At 44.2% G+C, this 19,598-nt stretch overlaps 1 protein-coding gene across 5 annotated transcripts in view; it reads left to right on the forward strand.

Moving 5' to 3' along the window:
• The window catches only part of SNCAIP (synuclein alpha interacting protein), a 166,038-nt gene extending 147,066 nt beyond the window's left edge, over positions 1-18,972 (forward strand). For 4 of the 5 annotated variants that reach the window (XM_066274184.1, XM_066274182.1, XM_066274183.1 and 1 more), the window contains 5 exons: positions 3,270-3,439; positions 6,685-6,777; positions 7,727-8,795; positions 10,054-10,124; positions 18,387-18,972. In XM_066274184.1, coding sequence (XP_066130281.1) covers positions 3,270-3,439; positions 6,685-6,777; positions 7,727-8,795; positions 10,054-10,124; positions 18,387-18,471 — 1,488 coding nt within the window. In that variant the 3' untranslated portion in view covers positions 18,472-18,972. The remainder of the gene's footprint in view (positions 1-3,269; positions 3,440-6,684; positions 6,778-7,726; positions 8,796-10,053; positions 10,125-18,386) is intronic. The other variant, XM_066274186.1, reaches the window with a different exon arrangement.
• The last annotated feature ends 626 nt before the right edge of the window (positions 18,973-19,598 follow it).

Raw genomic sequence — 19,598 nt, forward strand, 5'->3', positions numbered from 1 at the left:
ACTGTAGCCCCCCCCCCCTTCTCTGTGAAAGGACTGAGCTTCTCAAATGCATTCAGAAAGGCCCAGAATTGATTACAGGAAGGACTCAGATAGCTGTTGGGCATACTAGCCATGGCCTTGATTGACCAGCCCCTCCACCAAGCAGCCTCCGGTGGCTGCATCTTCTTAGCCGAACATGCTTTACAAGTATTACTATAATCTGTGTGCTTTGCAAGTGTTACTATAAACTATGTGTGCAGTGATGTGAAATGGTTGGGGAGCAGAGCCACAGGAGAGGGGAGGGAGGCTCCACCCCTGGCCCAGACCACATGTGGGGCACTAGGAGAGAGGTTGGGGTTCCTACAAGAGGAATCGGCCATCTCATCCCTCAGCCTAATACAGAGGTGTGACACTGAGCCAGACCCGGTGTGGCCGTCATAACAGCACATGGCAGGAGAGCCCAGTGAGGGGCTTCAAAAGTTTGGGGCACAGGCAAAGGAACCAGATAGACCGTTTCACCCAGAAAACAATGTTAAGGCCCTGAGTGACAAGCAGAGAGAGAGGATAGCTGAAGAGGAGGGGGAAGAGCAGGTAGAAGCAGAGTGACAATGTGAGAAGAAAGGCTTTGAATTGGAAAACAAGGTTTAGATTTGGCCTGGAATCTGATTTATAAACAGTAATCATAGTGACCAGAATCAGATCAATCACAGCATTCTTGTCATTGAAAGTGACCCAACACTTATTCCTCCATCTCCGGCAGAGCCATAGACAACACATGGCCGACAGCCATGATTAGAGAAAATAGTCTTCCTCTGCCAAGTTTGTACAATTCAAATACGTTATGTGTCTCTAACACCTCCAAGAAGCAACAATCATTTCTGCCTTCTTGCGTGCTGTTTCCTTTATTGCAAACTTAACATGCTCCTTTATTTCACAGGTACTGTTTGAGGTCCTGCGCAAGGTAGACTGTATCTGAGAGGAAAAACTGGGCTTAGGAAAGTAGAGGACTCAGGAAACAACAGGAGGAGATATAGAAAGACTATAAAAGTAAAAGACAAGAGATAATAATTTTTTTAAAAAACAGAGAGCTCTCGAGAGTATCTACCCACAGACAACTGCTCTTTGGAGAGCTAAATTGATAGAAAATATTCCAAGTGTTCAAAAGTTCCCCCACTATTGTTGGCAGAGGATAAAGCTTTTAATTTAAGGCACCAAGTTGTCAAAGGAGTGCTGAGAAATTGGAGAGTATAGAAAAGAGAGACATTGAAATTATTACCAGGATCTGCAGAAAGATGAAAGGAGTGGCATTATTTTTTGTGGAAGGAAAATAATTGAATAAAAATGGAAAGCTTTGTTTTTTTTCCATTCAACAAAACGCCCTTAATATTGAATAGTCCTGAAATAAACGTGTTTTTTTATCAGCTAATAAATGACGGAAAGCCAAAGAAAACCAGCTGATATCTCCAATTCTGTTTGAGATTTCAGTTATTTTTCTTTTTACTATGTGAGGAAAGGCGGTCTGTCCCTTCAGAACATTCATCACTCCGCTGAACACAAATGGTATTTTTGGCATTCGATACCACGGATGTGGAAACTTGGATAATCTTGGAAGCAGCTCTGTCCACTGGGTGTGAGATTAAAATAAAATACAAAGGGACTGAGAGGAGAAGTGAGGGTGAGCAAGGTTTCTCATGAGGTGAGGAGGGGACTGAGTTTGAAAAACATTGGAAAGAAAATTACAAGAGTCCGGAGTCCAGGGAGCGATCGCGGGGTGTGTTTACACTGAGTCTCTCGGCGAGCTCTGGGCCGAGGTGGTCTCCGTGACTCTTGTGAGGTGGGTGGCGATGGCTCTCTGGCAGATTGACCTTTCATGCTGAGTGATCATAAACCGAAAGGGAAATGAAGCTCCTTAATGACCTCTGAGTCTGAGTAGTCTAGGAATTTGAAAGTTGCAAGCACAGCTTGTGGGGAAAAAAAAAAATTACCTATTACAAAAATAAATTCAGAGGTCTCTAATCGCATGTTGATAGTGTCAAGGAATGTGTCAGATTGTGGCGGTGGATTAGTATCACTGTAACAGCTTTTTGTGGAAGCTGATGTCATCACAGTATAATGCTAAAGAATTTTGATATTTTGATTTTTAATTAATGATCTCAGCCATGCTCCATCAAATCTCTCTCTCCTCCACTAATGTTACATTGGCCAGATTCCATAATTTTTGCTGATTTTTAACTTGTAACATTTACTTCAAACCAGTTTAAAGTCTCAGTCTCATTTCTGATTCAAAGCATTCTCATCCCAAGCCAGACTAGACTTGGGGTCCAAGGAACTTGGCATGGGATGTGAGGCATGCTTGGTTTTCTACACTCCACATTAGCTCCTCTGCCCCTCTCTCTTCTGGGCTCCAGTGTTGGGGACCAAGAGGAGGTATAGAGAGAAAAAGTCCACTCTCGGCTTAACTGGGAAAGGTCATGGCACTCTCCCCGAAAGGCGTCACTGTGGTTTGCCTCAGACGCCCTCTGTGGGCAGCCTTCAGCTGGGCATTGAGAATAGGGTCTTCGGAGGGCTCTTTGGAGTCTACCCAGTGAATCCAATGGTCCACCCTTCTTCTTCATGCAATTCCCTCCACCTGTGCATCCACTGGCAACCTCTTCCAATTTTAATGGGGCAACGCAAGCTCGCACCAAGCTCCCTTCTACAACATCTGTTCAATCTACGGGCACGTCCTTGCCATGGCACAGGGTGGAGTGCGGGCATGGCACAGCCTCTGCCATGTCATTTCACTCCAGGGCTTCCTATTCTTGATCAACTTGGCTCAGCAGCAGGTCAAGTGTGCTGCCCAAGTACATAGGACAGGTAAACAGAACTCCACTCTCTCCTTACCAGCACCCCAGCTTTGTGAGCCCACCCGTTGGAAGGAACACGGCATCTTGTCACAGACACTGCTCTGCACTCTTCATGAAGGACAGGACTGTAAGGATGCAGCAACCCCTGCCCTTCTCAGTCTCCTTCTGTGACTGGGGTAGGGTTGATGGAGGCAGTACTGGTCTTCTGCATCCTTCTAGGCTCTGAAAGGAGGCGTTTGATATCGACTGCTGAAAGCTTGCCAGAGGCTCTCTTTTGTATATGATGGTACCCCTTTGTCCCCCACCCTGTGCTGTTAGGAGCTCTGGTAACTGGTTTTGGAATAACAGGAAAAGTTCCATTTTCATCCTTCCGTTACAGTCATTAAAAAATAATGTTTAAAAGGAGGTTCCAATACGACCACATGTCTCTGCACTTTCTGACAGACCCTGGTTGAATATGGAGCAAATGTCACCATGCAGAACCATGCAGGGGACAAGCCCTCCCAGAGTGCCGAGCGCCATGGGCACACCCTGTGCTCCCGGTACCTGGTGGTGGTGGAGACCTGCATGTCACTGGCCTCGCAGGTGGTGAAGCTAACCAAGCAGCTGAAGGAGTAAGTACCTGCTCATCCCCTGAGAACAGTCTGGCCCATCCCCGTTGTGCTCAGGGTTCAGCCAGGTGCTTTGGTGAGCTCCCCGGTACGGGTTGTATGGAGACCCCCTTGGTCTTCTTATCTTCTTTTCTTCCTTCTTCCCAAATCCTCACAACCAGCTTTAATGTGGAAGATGCCATCTCTGCAGAAGCAAAATGATATTTACATTTTTAAAGTGTTTTTCTATTTATTCATTTTAGAGAAGGGAGGGGGAGAGAGAGAGAGAGAATGGGGAGGAGCAGGAAGCATCAACTCCCTTATGTGCCTGGATCAGGCAAGCCCGGGGATTCGAACTGGTGACCTCCGTGTTCCAGGTCGATGCATTATCCACTGTGCCACCTCAGGTCAGGCCACAAAATGATATTTAAACAAGAAAAATGCAAAGCAAGCTTTTTAAGCAAGGAATTTAAGCCACGTTGGGAAAGAGCGAGAGCCTCTCCCTGTGTGTCCCCATGTCAGGGACAGAGGACGTCACAAGCATGGAGAGCACACAAGGGCATCATTCCCGAACTTCTGTCTTTCATATTCTAGGAGATCATAAAGCACACGAGAAAGGAAAGTCTAGAGATGGGCCATTTTCTCAGCTTTCTCAAAAAGAAAAATATATAGTTCGGAAATTACAGTTAACATGGTAACATACCACCAGTAAATTAACATAAAAATTAATCAGATGATTTATGAATCCTCAGAACATAAACTCTTATGCAGTCAGCATGATGTTACTTAAAACACTCTGTCTAGCTAGAGTCAGTTCTTCTCTCTATGAGATTATTAGACAGACACACATTGCATGGATGTGCAGGAAGCATTTCTGGGAGGTTGTCACGATACACTTGATGTAAGGGGGACCGGGAGAGAGGTAGATCTCTGTTGGATTGAAGGATTAGGAGCTGATGCCCACCTGAGACCAACATCAGCCCTTGAAAACACAGTGGTCAAACGGGAGTTGCCATATTGGTGAGAGAATCACTAAAACTAGAATCAGTATCTGAAAGTAATATGGACAGAACAGGAGGGATAACTTTAAAAATTAATTTTTAAAGGAAAAAATGTAAAGGAAGTCTTACTTTTAAATTATAAAACGTATATATATGTGTGTGTGTGTGTATATATATATATATATATATATATATATATTTTTTTTCCTTTTGAAAAAAGGCCTATGCTGGGTAGAAGGCCTCCACTGATTACAAATGTAATGCACACAACCAGGTGCACGGCCTCAGACCCTTCTCCAAACCTGGGACACCTTGAGCTCTCTGCTTCTACTGTTTGCCTTAGAGGTACAAGCCTCTGCATCACTCCTGCTGCCAGTACATAGAATATTGTCTTTAATGTGATCAGGCTTTTAATAGAGAAAATACAAACTAATATTTAAAAATATTACAGTTCCCTTCAAGCATTCTTCACCCAATTACAAAACACTACTCTGAGGCAGTGAGCCTGGAGAGCTAGCTGTAACTGAAGGAAAAGTGCACACACAAATTCAAAACTCAGTAAGTTATCTTCCCACAGTGAACATATGTGCACTTGTCTTTTTGTGCACGTGTAGGTAATTCTAAAAAATAAGTCCCTAGAAAGGGAATTGCTAGATCAAAGGGCATACATACATACATGTTGCCTAAGAGCCTTTCAAAAATGTACTATCGTCCACTCCTCCAAGTAATGTATAGACATGTCCATCAGGAAGAAATTGTAAATGATCAAATAGAATGTTTTTCCTAGAGGGTCACATTCAAAGAAAGGATTCAAAACATTCCCCTCAGTCTCTGCACCATAGAATCTGAGAAGCTTTTATGAGCTGTTAGAGCTGTTTAATTGGTGAACTTTTCAAGGTCAAGGTCTTGGCTGCTCTCTCTGTTGATGATCCTAGGATAAAAAGCATGTGTACACTAGTAGACAGCAGTTCTTCCATCGGTCCAAAGCTGGGTGCTGTGGACAGTTGTAGTTAGGCCAATGATGAGATAAAATATAAGAGGTTGCATGTAGACACTAGCCCTTTACTTACCATGTGCCTCAGTGAGGTTGGCAAACTAGGAATGAACAGAGAAACCCCCTTTGTATAGCCACAGCACATTGTCCCCTTTGGGCTCCAGGGCAGGAGGAAGGATGGAAAACACTAGCTTTTCTGGTCCAAAATTCTGAGTGTGAGACACTCCTGAGTGCTTTTACCTATCAGAATACCTTTACCAGCCCTGGCCGGTTGGCTCAGCAGTAGAGTGTCGGCCAGTGTGTGGAAGTCCCAGGTTCAATTCTGGTCAGGGCACACAGGAGAAGTTCCCATCTGTTTCTCCCCCCTTCCTCTTCTCCTTCCTCTCTATCTCTCTCTTCCCCTCCTGCAACCAAGGCTCCATTGGAGCAAAGTTGACCCCGGGCACTGAGGACGGCCCCATAGCCTCTGCCTCAGGCGCTAGAATGGCTCCGGTTGCAACAGAGCAATGGCCCAGATGGGCAGAGCATCGCCCCCTAGTGGGCTTGCCAGGTGGATTCCGGTCGGGCGCATGTGGGAGTCTGTCTGACTTCCTCCCTGCTTCTACTTTGGGAAAATAAAAAAAATAAAAAAAAAATTAAAAAAGAATACCTTTACCTCTTCTAGTTAGTAAACATAGTAACTATTTAGAATGTCGACCTTAACCTTCAGCTCTGTTAGAAATCCTGATCTCAAGCCTAGGTATTATGGTTTGAATTATGACCCACTCTCTCAAGAAAACAGCATGTTGGAGTCCTAACCCATAGTACCTCAGAGAGTCACCTTACTTGGAGAGAGAGAAAGATTTTTCTTAAAAATAAGATTATACTGCACACAGTATTTTATAACTTCCTTTTTTATTTAAAGAATATAAGATATACTTTACAAAGTATTCTCTGTGTGCGTGTGTGTATGTATATGTATATGGAACTTTTTCTCAAGTTTAAATAAAAAATATTCAAGTATATTATTTTAAATAGTCCCCTTTAATAAATTATTTACTCAGTCTACTGATGAGAATTTATGTTACTTACAGTCTAAATTTACATCCATTTTGGGTCCTTTTGAATGTATACCTAGGAAGTTTCCTGAACTGTAAGGATGAAGAGATGAACATGTGTGAGACTTTTAGATTTGTTGCAACTTATTATAAGTTATCATGAAAAAACTTACACCTACTAATTTCTAGTAGGAGTTATATACCAGAGAGCTTATTGTCTTGGTTTGTTTTACCCAGACAGACAATGGAACGTGTCACACTACAGAACCAGCTCCAACAACTTCTAGAAGCCCAGAAATCAGAGGGCAAGTCACTCCTTTCTTCACCCAGGTAATGTCGGGATCATTGGTGGTTAGAGTTCTTAAGTCTCTTAAATCTCTAAGCCTTCTTTTGGACTTTCTTCTGATATCTTTTAAGAAGATAACAACAGGCCCTGGCCGGTTGGCTCAGTGGTAGAGCATCGGCCTGGCATGCAGGAGTCCCGGGTTTGATTCCTGGCCAGGGCACACAGGAAAAGCGCCCATCTGCTTCTCCACCCCTCCCCCTCTCCTTCCTCTCTGTCTCTCTCTTCCCCTCTCGCAGCCAAGGCTCCATTGGAGCAAAGTTGGCCCGGGCATTGGGGATGGCTCTAGGCCTCTGCCTCAGGCGCTAGAATGGCTCTGGTTGCAACAGAGCAATGCCCCAGATGGGCAGAGCATCGCCCCCTGGTGGGCATGCCGGGAGTCTGTCTGACTGCCTCTCTGTTTCCAACTTCAGAAAAATACAAAAAAAGAAAAAAAAGATGTCAGCAGCATATTTTATATTTGTAAAAAGGAAAAAAAAATTAGATATCACAGGGAAAAGGCACTGGACCTGGGGTCAGATGTCCTGGATTGACCTCTGGCTCTGCCATTTCTTCGTTCCTTGACTATGAGCAGGTTGTTAACTCTTTCACAGTCTTTCATTTCTTCATCTATAAAATGGGAATAAGTATACCTGGGTTCGTAAGATTGGTGAAGATGAGGTAATTGAGAAAATTTGTGCAAAATTGATGTGTAAGTAGTAAAACAGTAGACAAATTTAGACTTGGTATAAAAATATGAGGGATGCCATACTTTGGTTATAGTTGTCACTATTGAGTATTTGTGAATTGCTTGTAACAGACATTAAGTGATTCTTCTTATTCCAATCTTACTGATTTATAATTTATTAGCGACAGCAAAGGCTATGCTATAGCTTGTGGCCAGGTCATTTTAACCCAGGAGGAAATCATCTCATGTCTCCTTCATCCTCTTTTCAGTTCACCATCCTCCCCGGCTTCCAGAAAGTCCCCGTGGAAATCCCCAGATGCAGATGATGAGTCTGTTGCCAAAGGCAAACCGGGAGCCCAGGAGGGGGTGCCAGTCCTCGGGAGCCTGTCAGCATCCAGCCGGGCTAGGGCGAAAGCAAAAGACGAAGATTCTGATAAAATTCTTCGCCAGTTGTTGGGGAAAGATATCGCCGAGAGTGTCTGCACCCAGGAAAAGCTGTCCTTGGAATTCCAGGATACTCAGGCTTCCTCTCGAAATTCCAAAAAGATCCCTCTGGAGAAGAGGGAGCTGAAGTTAGCCAGGCTGAGGCAGCTGATGCAGAGGTCCCTGAGCGAGTCCGACACAGACTCCAACAACTCGGAAGACCCCAAGAGCACCCCCGTGAGGAAGGCCGAGCGGCCCAGGCCGCAGCCCATCGTGGAAAGTGCGGAGACCATGGACAGCGCGGAGAGCTTACACTTGATGATCAAGAAGCACAGCCTGGCTTCGGGGCGCAGGTTGCCCTTCAGCATCAAGGTCCCCAAATCTCTGGACGGCCATAGCCCATCTCCCACCTCAGAGAGCAGCGAGCCGGACTTAGAATCCCAGGGTCTAGGCTCAGGGACTACTCCCCCAAACCAGCCCTCCGGAGACCCCACTCAGCCCCACCCTGACAGCACGGCTGCCCAAAAAGCGGCCACGAGTCCCAAGAGCGCCCTCAAGTCTCCATCTTCCAAGCGCCGGACCTCTCAGAACTTGAAACTCAGAGTTACCTTTGAGGAGCCTGTGGTGCAGATGGAGCAGACCAGCCTGGAACTAACTGGAGAGAAGGACAGAGATAAGGGCAGGGCCCTCCAGCGTACCTCCACCAGCAGCGAGTCGGGGGACCACCTAAAAAGGCCTTTCGGAACCTTCCGCTCCATCATGGAGACCCTAAGTGGTAACCAGAACAATAATAATAACTATCAGGCGGTCAACCAGCTGAAGACTTCCACACTGCCCTTAACCGCGCTAGGGAGGAAGACGGTGGATTTCAAGGGACATCCCATGAGCTCTGCCAGCAAAGGAAAGAGTAAGGCGGTGAGTGCTGTTTGGAGGGTACCTCTTTTAACCTCTGAATGATGTCATTGTTGACACTACAGATTGTTGACCTTCGCCACCTTGCAGTAATCCCCAGAAAAATCCCAAAGGGATGCGTGGAAAGCCAAGTTTATGTGTTTCTAGTGAGATACATTTGAGTACATCCCCTTTGCTATTCGTCTGGAAAACTACTCTGAAAGATTAAATAAATTACAGGGAGTTATATTTGGTCCCTATATTTCCCTAAATAGGTTGATCCTTGAGTATTAGGATCCGAGACAGGGAGGCATTTCTAGGTGATTAGAGACCAATCCACGTGCAGTCAAGCCTTTCTTTGGCGTGGATTCTGCCTCAGGAAGAGTTCGTTTTCCTCGTGCAACTGGGTAGTTTAATTTCAAGCCCAATTAAAGAGCACATAAATAGAAATGCTATTTCTAAAGATTTAACTATTTCAGTCTGGAATGATCTTAGAAATAAACACACCCCAGAGACCTCCATCCACATTGGCACTGTTCGATGCAGGCCCCCAAGCACTGACAAGGGCGAGAGCAGGCGAAGCACTCCCCAGTTCACACGGGATGGATGGCAGAGCGCGCCATGGACTGCATTCTATAATTGCATTTATTAGAAACCCATGGGCTGTGATCTGTGGTTCAAATCCAGTGAATAAGAAACGTGAACATCTTTTCAGGCAATGTGTCCTGTGTGCTCTGTGCGCGCCATGCCATCAAAGATGGTACAGCCTCCAACATGCAAACCTCTGAGGAGTGGAAGGACCCATAATACACATCATTCAATCTAGAGAATCACATCACGCAATTTATTATTTGGGACACGGTAAAATCCCAGGGGCAGTCTAAGAACTGTCTAATTCTTTTTCACCATACCAAAACTAAGCTTTAGTTAATATCTCTCTAATTAAATTAACACCAGTTGATTTCCACTGTGAATTGTCCTTGTTATAAAGGACTTTAGCTATATTTGGTTCAGCTAGAAAAGTCACCCTTGTGCCCCCAAACACCAGGCCCTTTGGGGTTAAATGTGTCCGAACTTACATTGCTCAGATACAACTATTCCAGGTAACTTAGTACAAGGAGTACAAGAATCATCTCAGCAGTTCCCCATGCTCTTGAAAGTGTGCACCAAGCTTCTGTCCTACCTAGTCTAAGCTATCTCCTGCACGCCTCCTGTTCATTGAGACTTGCGCATGTGCTGAGCTTGCTGCATGGTTTCAGATGATTTTTAATCGCACCTCTAGGAGATGTCCGGCAGCTGCACCAACCTTCCCTCTAACACGCCGATTGAAGAGCATCTGCATGGCTGTGCACGGTATGTGGTGTAGGGAGATGGAGCGGAGCAGGGTTGTGCCTTTGCTTTGACTCGCGTGACCTTTTACATCATGGTCCCAGAGCACCTTCAGCAGGGCTGACACCAAGGCACGACACTTAAAACTCTTCCCCCAAATAGAAATAGGCAGGCTTGTGACTGGACCATAGAAAGGCAGCAAGTGCCCTATGGGAGGGGCTTTATTCCAGCAGCCGAGGGCAGAGGAGTCTGCCCAGCTCACACACCGGCCGTTTCCCAGGTGACTTTGGCTTTCAGTCTTTGTTTTAATGCCGTCAAGTACCAAGTAAGTACAGAAATTGAATTTCCTGCCATGGGTGGAATGAGTTAGCCTCCGATCAGAACCAGAACTTTGAAGCAGAGCTGAGGTTTTCTTTCATTGTTGATCATAGACTGAAAGCTCATTTCATCACCTTTCTGCTGCCCTTGGAGAAGCCAGACCCTGCCCTGCCAGAATAGCTCCCGCTTAGCATTTGGAACCAGGGTGCCAGTCAGAAAGCCAGTCTCTGAGAGCCCGCAAAACAGGAGTCTTTCTCCAACAAAATGTTTGCCGTTCAAAATGCATGGACTGCGTACACGGAAGGACTATGTTGGATTCCCAGGTGGCTCAGACATCTTCTTGGACAAAACTCTTTTGTAGCATAGCTTTCTTTTATCTCCCCGGGGAACACACACCTCTCTGACTGGGACAGGACTGACAGGCAGGGAACAGGAGGAGGAGGAGGCGAGCGGGGAGGGCAGTAATGCTGGAGGTGCCTCTCACGATGGTATTCCAGATGAGTGAAATCCAAACCCATTCTTAAAAGAGACAGTCACCCCTGGCCGGTTGGCTCAGTGGTAGAGCATCAGCCTGGCGTGCGGGGGACCTGGGTTCGATTCCTGGCCAGGGCACATAGGAGAAGCGCCCATTTGCTTCTCCACCCGCCCCCCCTCCTTCCTCTCTGTCTCTCTCTTCCCCTCCCGCAGCCAAGGCTCCATTGGAGCAAAGATGGCCCGGGCGCTGGGGATGGCTCCTTGGCCTCTGCCCCAGGCACTAGAGTGGCTCTGGTCCTGGCAGAGCAACGCCCTGGAGGGGCAGAGCATCGCCCCCTGGTGGGCAGAGCTTTGCCCCTGGTGGGCGTGCCGGGTGGATCCTGGTCGGGCGCATGCGGGAGTCTGTCTGACTGTCTCTCCCCGTTTCCAGCTTCAGAAAAATACAAAAAAAAAAAGAGACAGTCACTTTTAAATCACTTAAACTAAATTTAATGAATCATTTAAATTAAATGCATGACACACCTTTTAGCCCTCTCTCAAAATCCTCTAAAATGTTGATGTGAATGTGTGTATGTGTGTGTGTATGTAGTTATACACACACAAATGTGAGTATATTGGTTGTGGGTATGAAATTTAGTTCAGAATACTGAGGTGTGAGATGTCACTCTCCTTTTTCCCTTCTAAACTGAGCTTTATCTGCTCCAGGTCTCCATTTAGGCTAGAGGAAAAGTCAGTCACACAATTATTTTAGTGGGTGCCCCTAGGGGTCTCATCTAATTCATTAAATCGAAGGAAGTGCCTGGAGTGTCTGGTAGTTACTGGTGGTTACTGCTTGGGTCAGGCTCACATGCTACTAAGTCTGGTCTGCTTTGGCCACACTGAGGCAATGCCAGCATCTCAGTTCCTGGGGTCAGGAAGGAACAGGAAAAACTGCCAGCTCCCTTCCCGGACACGGGCATTGGCCCTGGCCTACTTCTGTTTTTCCTAACCTCCCTTCCACACCCGCATACGCTTCTCTGTTCCCATCTGAGTTTGTGTCTTCTGGTGCCTAGAAAATTCTCTTTTTATGGTTAAACACAGTCACCGTGATACCCCGAGCGACTCAAGCACCAAGACTGACAAACTGTGCGGGGTGGGAGGGGAAGGGGGCCTCCCACTCCTTCCCAGCTCCTCCGGCACCTGGAAGCAAGATGGTGTCATAAGTAGAGTCTCCTGCCAGAAGCATTTCATCCTGTCTTTTCATAAGCAAGGGAACAAAGCTGAACGATCTACTATAATAGGATTACAAAAATAAGAGCCCGGCAGGAAGTTATGGGACTACTTGGATATCTGACATGAGGTTCACAATTTCCTACGCAGTTTAAGAAACAAACCTTCTGAAGGCTCAGTTTTGAACCTATCAGATTCATGGGCCTTTTGTATTAACAGAGTTGGATTTCAGTGATAAGCAGAAACCCCAAAATAAAAATATTCAGTGTATTTAAATAAGCATCCTGGCCACTTTCCCTCCCTACCATATAAATTGGTTTGCACTTCACTATGTTTTTAGTTTCCCATGTGTTCTACAGCAAGTGGAAACCCATGACGTTGTTCGTGCGCAAGAGGGGAGGGTTCTCGGATTCACTCGTCATCGCCCAGAGCAGAGAGAACCAGCCCGATTCTCTCCTTAGATAAAGTAAGGATGGCTATCTCTAGTTGAAATAGAGATTCCTCAGAGAAATTAAAACTGGTAGGGGAACGTGGACATGAAAAACACCTGGCTCCAGTGCCTGTTTTATTTTGCCAATGGAACCCATAGGAAAAGCATCCTATAGAGCAGGGGTCCCCAAACTTTTTACACAGGGGGCCAGTTCTCTGTCCCTCAGACCACTGGAGGGCCAGAGTATAAAAAAAACTATGAACAAATCCCTATGCACACTGCTCATATCTTATTTTTAAGTAAAAAAAACGAAACGGGAACAAATACAATATTTAAAATAAAGAACAAGTAAATTTAAATCAACAAACTGACCAGTATTTCAATGGGAACTATGCTCCTCTCACTGACCACCAATGAAACAGGTGTCCCTTCCAGAAGTGTGGTGGGGGCCGGATAAATGGCCTCAGGGGGCCGCATGTGGCCCGCGGGCCGTAGTTTGGGGACCCCTGCTATAGAGAGACACGAGAAGGAAAGGGACCCGAGTGTTCCTCTATCAGTGATGGCTTCAAATCCTGTCCCAGGAATTGGCTTGAAGGCCAAATGGCCCCTCCCAGGTATCAGGGATTGCCCAGGATCGTATGACTTCAGAAAGCAGTGGCAGTCAGTGAGTTCCACATTCTGCCGCCGACTGGCCCTACAGGACAGCCCTGGGCAAGGAGGCAGGCCGCGGGCCCTCGTTCCAGGCGGGCACTGGAATCACAGTTTAGTTCCTAAGAAAATTTTTATTTTTCCTGGTAAATGAAAAATGGGGGCAATAAAATACAACATTTTAAAGAATGTCAGCTCTCTGCGGGGTTTCTATTTGCTATTTATTTTTCTAAATTGGTCACAGCTTGATAGAAAGAATCTAAATTTCTTTTCAATGCTTTTTAAAATTAGATTCAACTCAATTACTTTGAACAGCTTTCCCAGTGTCTTTCAGCTGCAGAGGATGACTTTGTTTATAACAGTCAGATTTATCTTTACTTTCTCCTGCAGAGGACAAATTGGTTTTGAGTTATTACCACTCCAAGGGAATGTTTGCAATTACTTGTCTTAAAACGTCAATAAGACATTCATTTCCCAGAGTTTAAGTCTATCCGAGATTCGTAACAAATGAAATGAGCGTGGGTTCCAGTTACAGATAGACAGAGGGCATTAACCCTTGGCCACCACCAGTCACACTCTCTTTGACTAGTGGGGCGCCGTGTCCTCGGGGGGTTAGCATCAGGAAACCCCTAATCCTAGGACCAACATGAGAACAGACTTCTTAAAAAGACATTAAGCATTAAATACCATCTGTGTGGGTTTTACTGCAAAGGAATTAGCCATACTCAGAATTGCATATCTGGAGCCCAGAGCTAGCATCAAAAATTTTACATAGATATCAAGGTTGTTCAACAACCACTTCAAAGAGAGTGATGTGTTTAGCCTGAGTTGATGTGAGCACCTGGCAGTGGTCCTCTGCTGTGCCCAGTGGAGATCAGTATTCAGTGTGTCCCCACTCCCGCCAGTATGCAAACGTGCGTGCGCGTGCCTGTGCGCGCGCGCGCGCACACACGTTTCTGTCCTTGTTGCTTTATTGTTAAACTATCATTCTAAACAGAAAAATGAGCAAAGATGTGGAAGACATTTGGGAAAGTAGAGGTGAGGCCCTGGCTGATACCTGATCCAAGCAGAGGGTACTGGTAACCACACTGAACAGCATTTTCAGAGTCATGGTGGAAAACGCAGTCCGCGCGGAAAGGAATCCCTGGGCCTGCTGAGCAAATGCACGTTTGCCACAATTTCTCTGGATGTAATAAAATAACTACATTTTAGTCTCATCTTAAATTTTTGACCTGGAAGTATTAACTTTATTTTTAACCCATATGCTACATTAGGATTCTTGAAGGGGGATTTACCTGTCATCGCCCAGAGCAGAGAGAACCAGCCAGTTCTCTAGTACCTAGTCAGTCAGGGACGTTTCCGAGCTTCCTGAATATGTGCTGAAGGCATAGGTCTAGAGCACACCTGGCGAAGCAGGCTGAATCTTCCCGGTGTAACAGTTCAGAAACGTTTGTTAAAGTGCTAATACAAAAAGGGTGTTTTGTAACACTATAGCCATTAGACTTTCTGCTCAAAAAGGTATAGTTTCAAATTCTGTGCTTTGATCTGAAGTATTTTCTGTGTGTGTGTTTTCATTTCTAATATACTGGCTGTGAGGTCCAGAGCCAGTCCAGTCAGCAGGAGCTGATTCCTGACCTGAGGCGATTAGCTTTGCCTCAGAACCCCCTGGAGCCGGTCTGGGCTCCTTTCTTTCCACACCTGCCCATGTTCCCCAGGTGTTCTTGTCCCTCCCACCCCACCTCTGCCTCCCTAGGATTCAAATTCATTTCAAAGACAAAACCTGTATTTCACGTTGAAGCTTTGTCCATGTGGTGGAAGGGAGGACGTCCCAATCTTGAGCCGTTCCTCCAGATTTCATTTATTGACAGGTTCTCCTTTGAAATGGTCATTGGCTTTTGCATAGTAGAAGCTTCTATGTAGAGAAAAATGGCTATGTGATAGGAAATAGTTTAAATGATCAGCATTTAAGCACAATTTAGCAAACTCTTTCTACAAGCCCCTGGAGCTCTCAGGACTAATGAGAGCATGACTCACAAATGGCGTTTCTTTTCATAAGCTCCTTGCACCCTCTGGGAAGAGGAGGAAGCATATTCCGACACAGGAGAACAGTGAATTTAGTATCAAAATAGAATGAGCTGAGACATAGAAAAGGCCATTATGAGGGTCCTCAGTTACAACAGTCTTGACATACGACATTTTGAGTTTTAGACATTCCCATAAAATCTTTAAAAAATTGAGACGTGTTTGGCTTTAGCCATTAGCTTCGCACTTACAGACTGTGGGGGAACTAGTTTGCACACGGCGGAAGAATACACAGTAACGTGGCACATGAGTGAGGGAGTTGGCGTCCTGCAGTATGCTTACCTACACCACTTTGGTTTGTTAAAAGCACAAGTGTTCCGTTCGTGTTAGGTAGGGTGTGTTTTGACTTAGACCAAACTTCGGGTTAAGGGAACAAACAGACTGTGTCATAACCCAAGGACCCCCTGTACAACTAAGAGCCCATGTTCTGTCCTAAAGCACTGCCTTTGGAAGGCAAATGCCTTCCAAATGTGGGACACCCATGGTGGGGGGTACAGGAAGAGACCTGTCTTGGAAACTAAAGTCATCCCACTAGAAGCACATTCTTTGAGCATGCTAATCCAGACTTAAGTGTCGTCACAAAACTTAAAACAAACAACACCGTTCACCCAACTTTCCTTTCCTCACTCCCAGGGTCCGATTTTGAACTGTGTCATTCCAAAGGCAATACATGTTCTATGATGTGTCGTAACTGCACCGCATCTGCCACAACCAGGATACCTTTGTACACTAGGAGAGCGGTGCCCAGCTGTAAACTCTTTAAGGCTAAGAGTTTTAAAGAAGCAGCAAGTTCCTCGAGGTTTAAAAGTACCAGATAGAGACTTTACCCAAATATCCAGTACTTTCACCAAACATCCCTGCTTCAACCACAAGCATTTTGGGATTTTCCTTCTCACACTGAAAACTTCAGATTTGTTACTTCCCTGGGCCCACATCCTTGGATTGCTGGCACACTCATTTCCACCATGTCTTTAGTGCTATGCCACACCTTTTGCCCAGAATAAGACACAGTCCCTTCAGTCAGTGAGATCACAATCAAGAGAGAATTAAGGAGGATACAGTTAAAACATAGTAAATTCCATGAAAGGTAAAGAACTTCATGAGAGCAGTGATCCTTGATAGCGCTGTTGTGCCCCAAGATGTACCCCCAGTGTCTAGCATGGGCTGGCACGTGGTAGGGACTTCATAAATAGTTGGAGAGAGGGAGACCTAGAAAGAAGAAATGGAAGAAGAAGGAAAAAGAAAAACCAAAAAGGACTGAGGCTGTCATCCCACAGAAAGAATGGTGTGTTCTGTATAAATCTAGGTCTTCCAATTACAGGTCACCTACCAACAGGGAGTATTAGTTTGAGTTCATTCTTTGAACCAAAACCCCATTGTTTGAGAGATGGGATTTGTAGATATGCTCTCAGTAAAGTTTAGGAGGCGACCACAAAAGTAGCAATTTCCCCCGAAGTTGACTATCAGTGGAAATGTGACGCATGCCATGGACCATTTTAAACTAATCCTCTGAGTTGCTGCCTGGGCTATGGAAATATGGAATTCATGCCTAGATGAGTCAGCAAACGAGAGTACTTGAAAAACTGTCATTTAAATCCAAGACTTTTCTTCTTTCCAATTTTGGTCACTGAGAATGCGATTTTATATCCAAAACTGAAATCAAGGAGGAGCAAATTATCTGAATAATTCATGCCAGAAGTACCCAAATACATTTGTTCTTTTGAATACTGATAATTCAGGACTAGGTAATTGTAGGGTTCAGGGATGCTTGAATTAGCCTGATATTATTCAGATAAATGCCCCAAATGAACATTTTACTTGGTATACATTCAGCTCCTTTCACGGAGGATTTTGTCCTGAAGAAAGTGTTCTTTGTAGTGTTTTTGACCACAGCATCTCTTATATTAAAGCAGAAATGCAACCTGTATCCATTCACATTCCTGTTCCTGAAATATTATAGGCATTTTGTCTGTTGCCATCTCCTCTCCCATTTCCCTTATTCATTTCGGCTTATGCCTTCATTATGTCTTTACTTTTTCATCATAGTGTTTTGTAAGAAAGGGGTGATAAAGGTGTGTATCTAATCCACCATGTTCAGTGGGAAGTCCTTAGCATGTCTCTTCACCAACTGTGTTTTTCTTTTATCTTTTTCCTTTCTTGCCCTTGGCCAACTCTCTAAAGTTATATTCAGAGGAATAGATAAAATTAAGAATGATAACTTTCAGGTGGTGACAATAATCAAATATCTACTAAAACACTATGAATAAACTACATGATCTTAGTAAACTAGCATGATGTTGAGGCTATAAAACCATACTTGGAGTTCTCCATCCAAATATGTCTCCATGCTAGCAAGTACTATTACCAGAAACTGTTTTTGCCTCATATAGAAATAAGAAAACTTTAGTGGCTAACTCACCCTCAGGCAACAGCTCTTCTCTGGAAGATGTTAAACCCAGAATAGAACTAATTTCACATGAAAATGAATGCATCCTCCCAGAGGTAAATTCACTTAAAAAATAAAACTGTTTCAAAGTTGAGCTTGAACTTCTTTCCACAGGCTTACTGGGTGTCAAGTATGAAGGGAAAAACAGCATCATTGTTCCCTGTTTCCTCTTTTCCCTATAAATCGACCTCCTTGTGCTCTAATAACCTATACTACTCAGTAATCACACACCCAAAGAAAAAGCATATTTTTAAGCGATTAATAAGTATTATCTTTAAACTGTTAATAACTATTATGCTTACTGGAGAATAAAAGGGGTCACCAGTGAATCCATGTATATAAAGTATGACTATCTCTTGTTTCCACTAGACCAGTTCTACTGTGCTTTCTATTTGTTTGTGATAAAATGCACTCGACTATAGAATTTTGCCTGGATTCCAATCAGCAATTGGAATTGAGAATTACAAAGCTTTCAGTAAATGTGTGTTATGACATGACTTTTATTTTTCAAAGAGTGGTTTATACAAATAAGAGAATAACTTGCCTACTGGAATGAAGTGTTCTTCGTGTGGTTTGTGTGAGGATAATTTCCATTTTTGCTGAACGGTTTAGTGGTATTGTCTTGTAACTTGACCATAATTATATCTAATTTTGGCCTCGTGGTTTCCCTTCTGCTTAGGCATAATGACATCAATAGAAAAATGAAGAAATTCTACAGCATAAAGCATATTGCTGAGCCAGAGTCCAAAGAACTCTTCTTGTAAATCACTTTTTTATTAGATCTCATCGCTGCCCTTTGGACACCATTGGAAATTTCTGGATTGTCTTCTGTGGAAATAGAACCATGAGAACAGTGCCTCACCAGCAGAAGAACAGAATATCTGGATGCCTTAAATTTATAGTAGTAGACTATACAAGACATTTTGGAGTGATATTTGTATATATAACTTGTTTTTAAAGAGATGCTGTTTAAAAGCATGACTGAACAAATGTATGTTTTTAAGATTGTATTGATTCAGCCTACCCACAGAACATTCACCAACTCTCAGACGCCATTTTGAACTTCATCAATTGCATGAGTGTTTGCTAATGTTGATTGAACTTCCTTTCCCTATATGTGGGCAGCCTGGGCTCGGCATCTCAGTGAGATCAAGCCAGCGGTGTTGTTTTCTGTCAAGAGCATTTTTCTGTCATTTCTACTTTTTGTATAAAGGAGACAAAACAATGCTAACAGCCACCTATAAGCTTGGGATACCTACTTTCTAATAAATCTGTGATCTTCTCATTTCTAAGGGACTCAGAGTATTTTGATTGCTGCTATTTTATTTCAGGAACAAACTGCCCAGTTTAGCTGTCTTGCCACCAGGGTCAAATAAAACACGCTAGTTTTCATTAAGTACTAAAGAATCAGACAAGTATATAAAATAAGTCAAGTCCTCTGTCTTTTCAAGGCGCAACATTGACAAGAGAAAATGCTAATGACAACTAAGGATTTAGCCCCTTCTTGGGTCACTTTTTTTCTGCCTCTAACACATTATGAGGTCTGTTTAATCCCTTTAGGGGACAGTGTGGAGCCTGACTTATAACAGCCTTATTGATGTAGCTTTTTCAATTCATGTAAGCAGTAAGTTCCATGAGGTTTCATCCTATCATGTAAAATATATTTCTGTTGAAACTTCAAATGTTTTATTTTCAAATTGTTGGCAGAGCCTGCCTGTAAGAGGCCTGTCAGATTTAAGTATGAAAGGACAATACATTCCTCCCAGTAGGAAAGAGCATTGCATGCTATTAACAGTTCCTAGCAATGTTACTACACTCAAATGTGGACCATTCTGTATCCTAGTGGACACAACAGGCCAAGGTACTAAATTAGGGGGTAATTTTGTATATG

This window comes from Saccopteryx bilineata, chromosome 4 (genome assembly GCF_036850765.1).
Source record: "Saccopteryx bilineata isolate mSacBil1 chromosome 4, mSacBil1_pri_phased_curated, whole genome shotgun sequence".
Taxonomy (NCBI): domain Eukaryota; kingdom Metazoa; phylum Chordata; class Mammalia; order Chiroptera; family Emballonuridae; genus Saccopteryx; species Saccopteryx bilineata.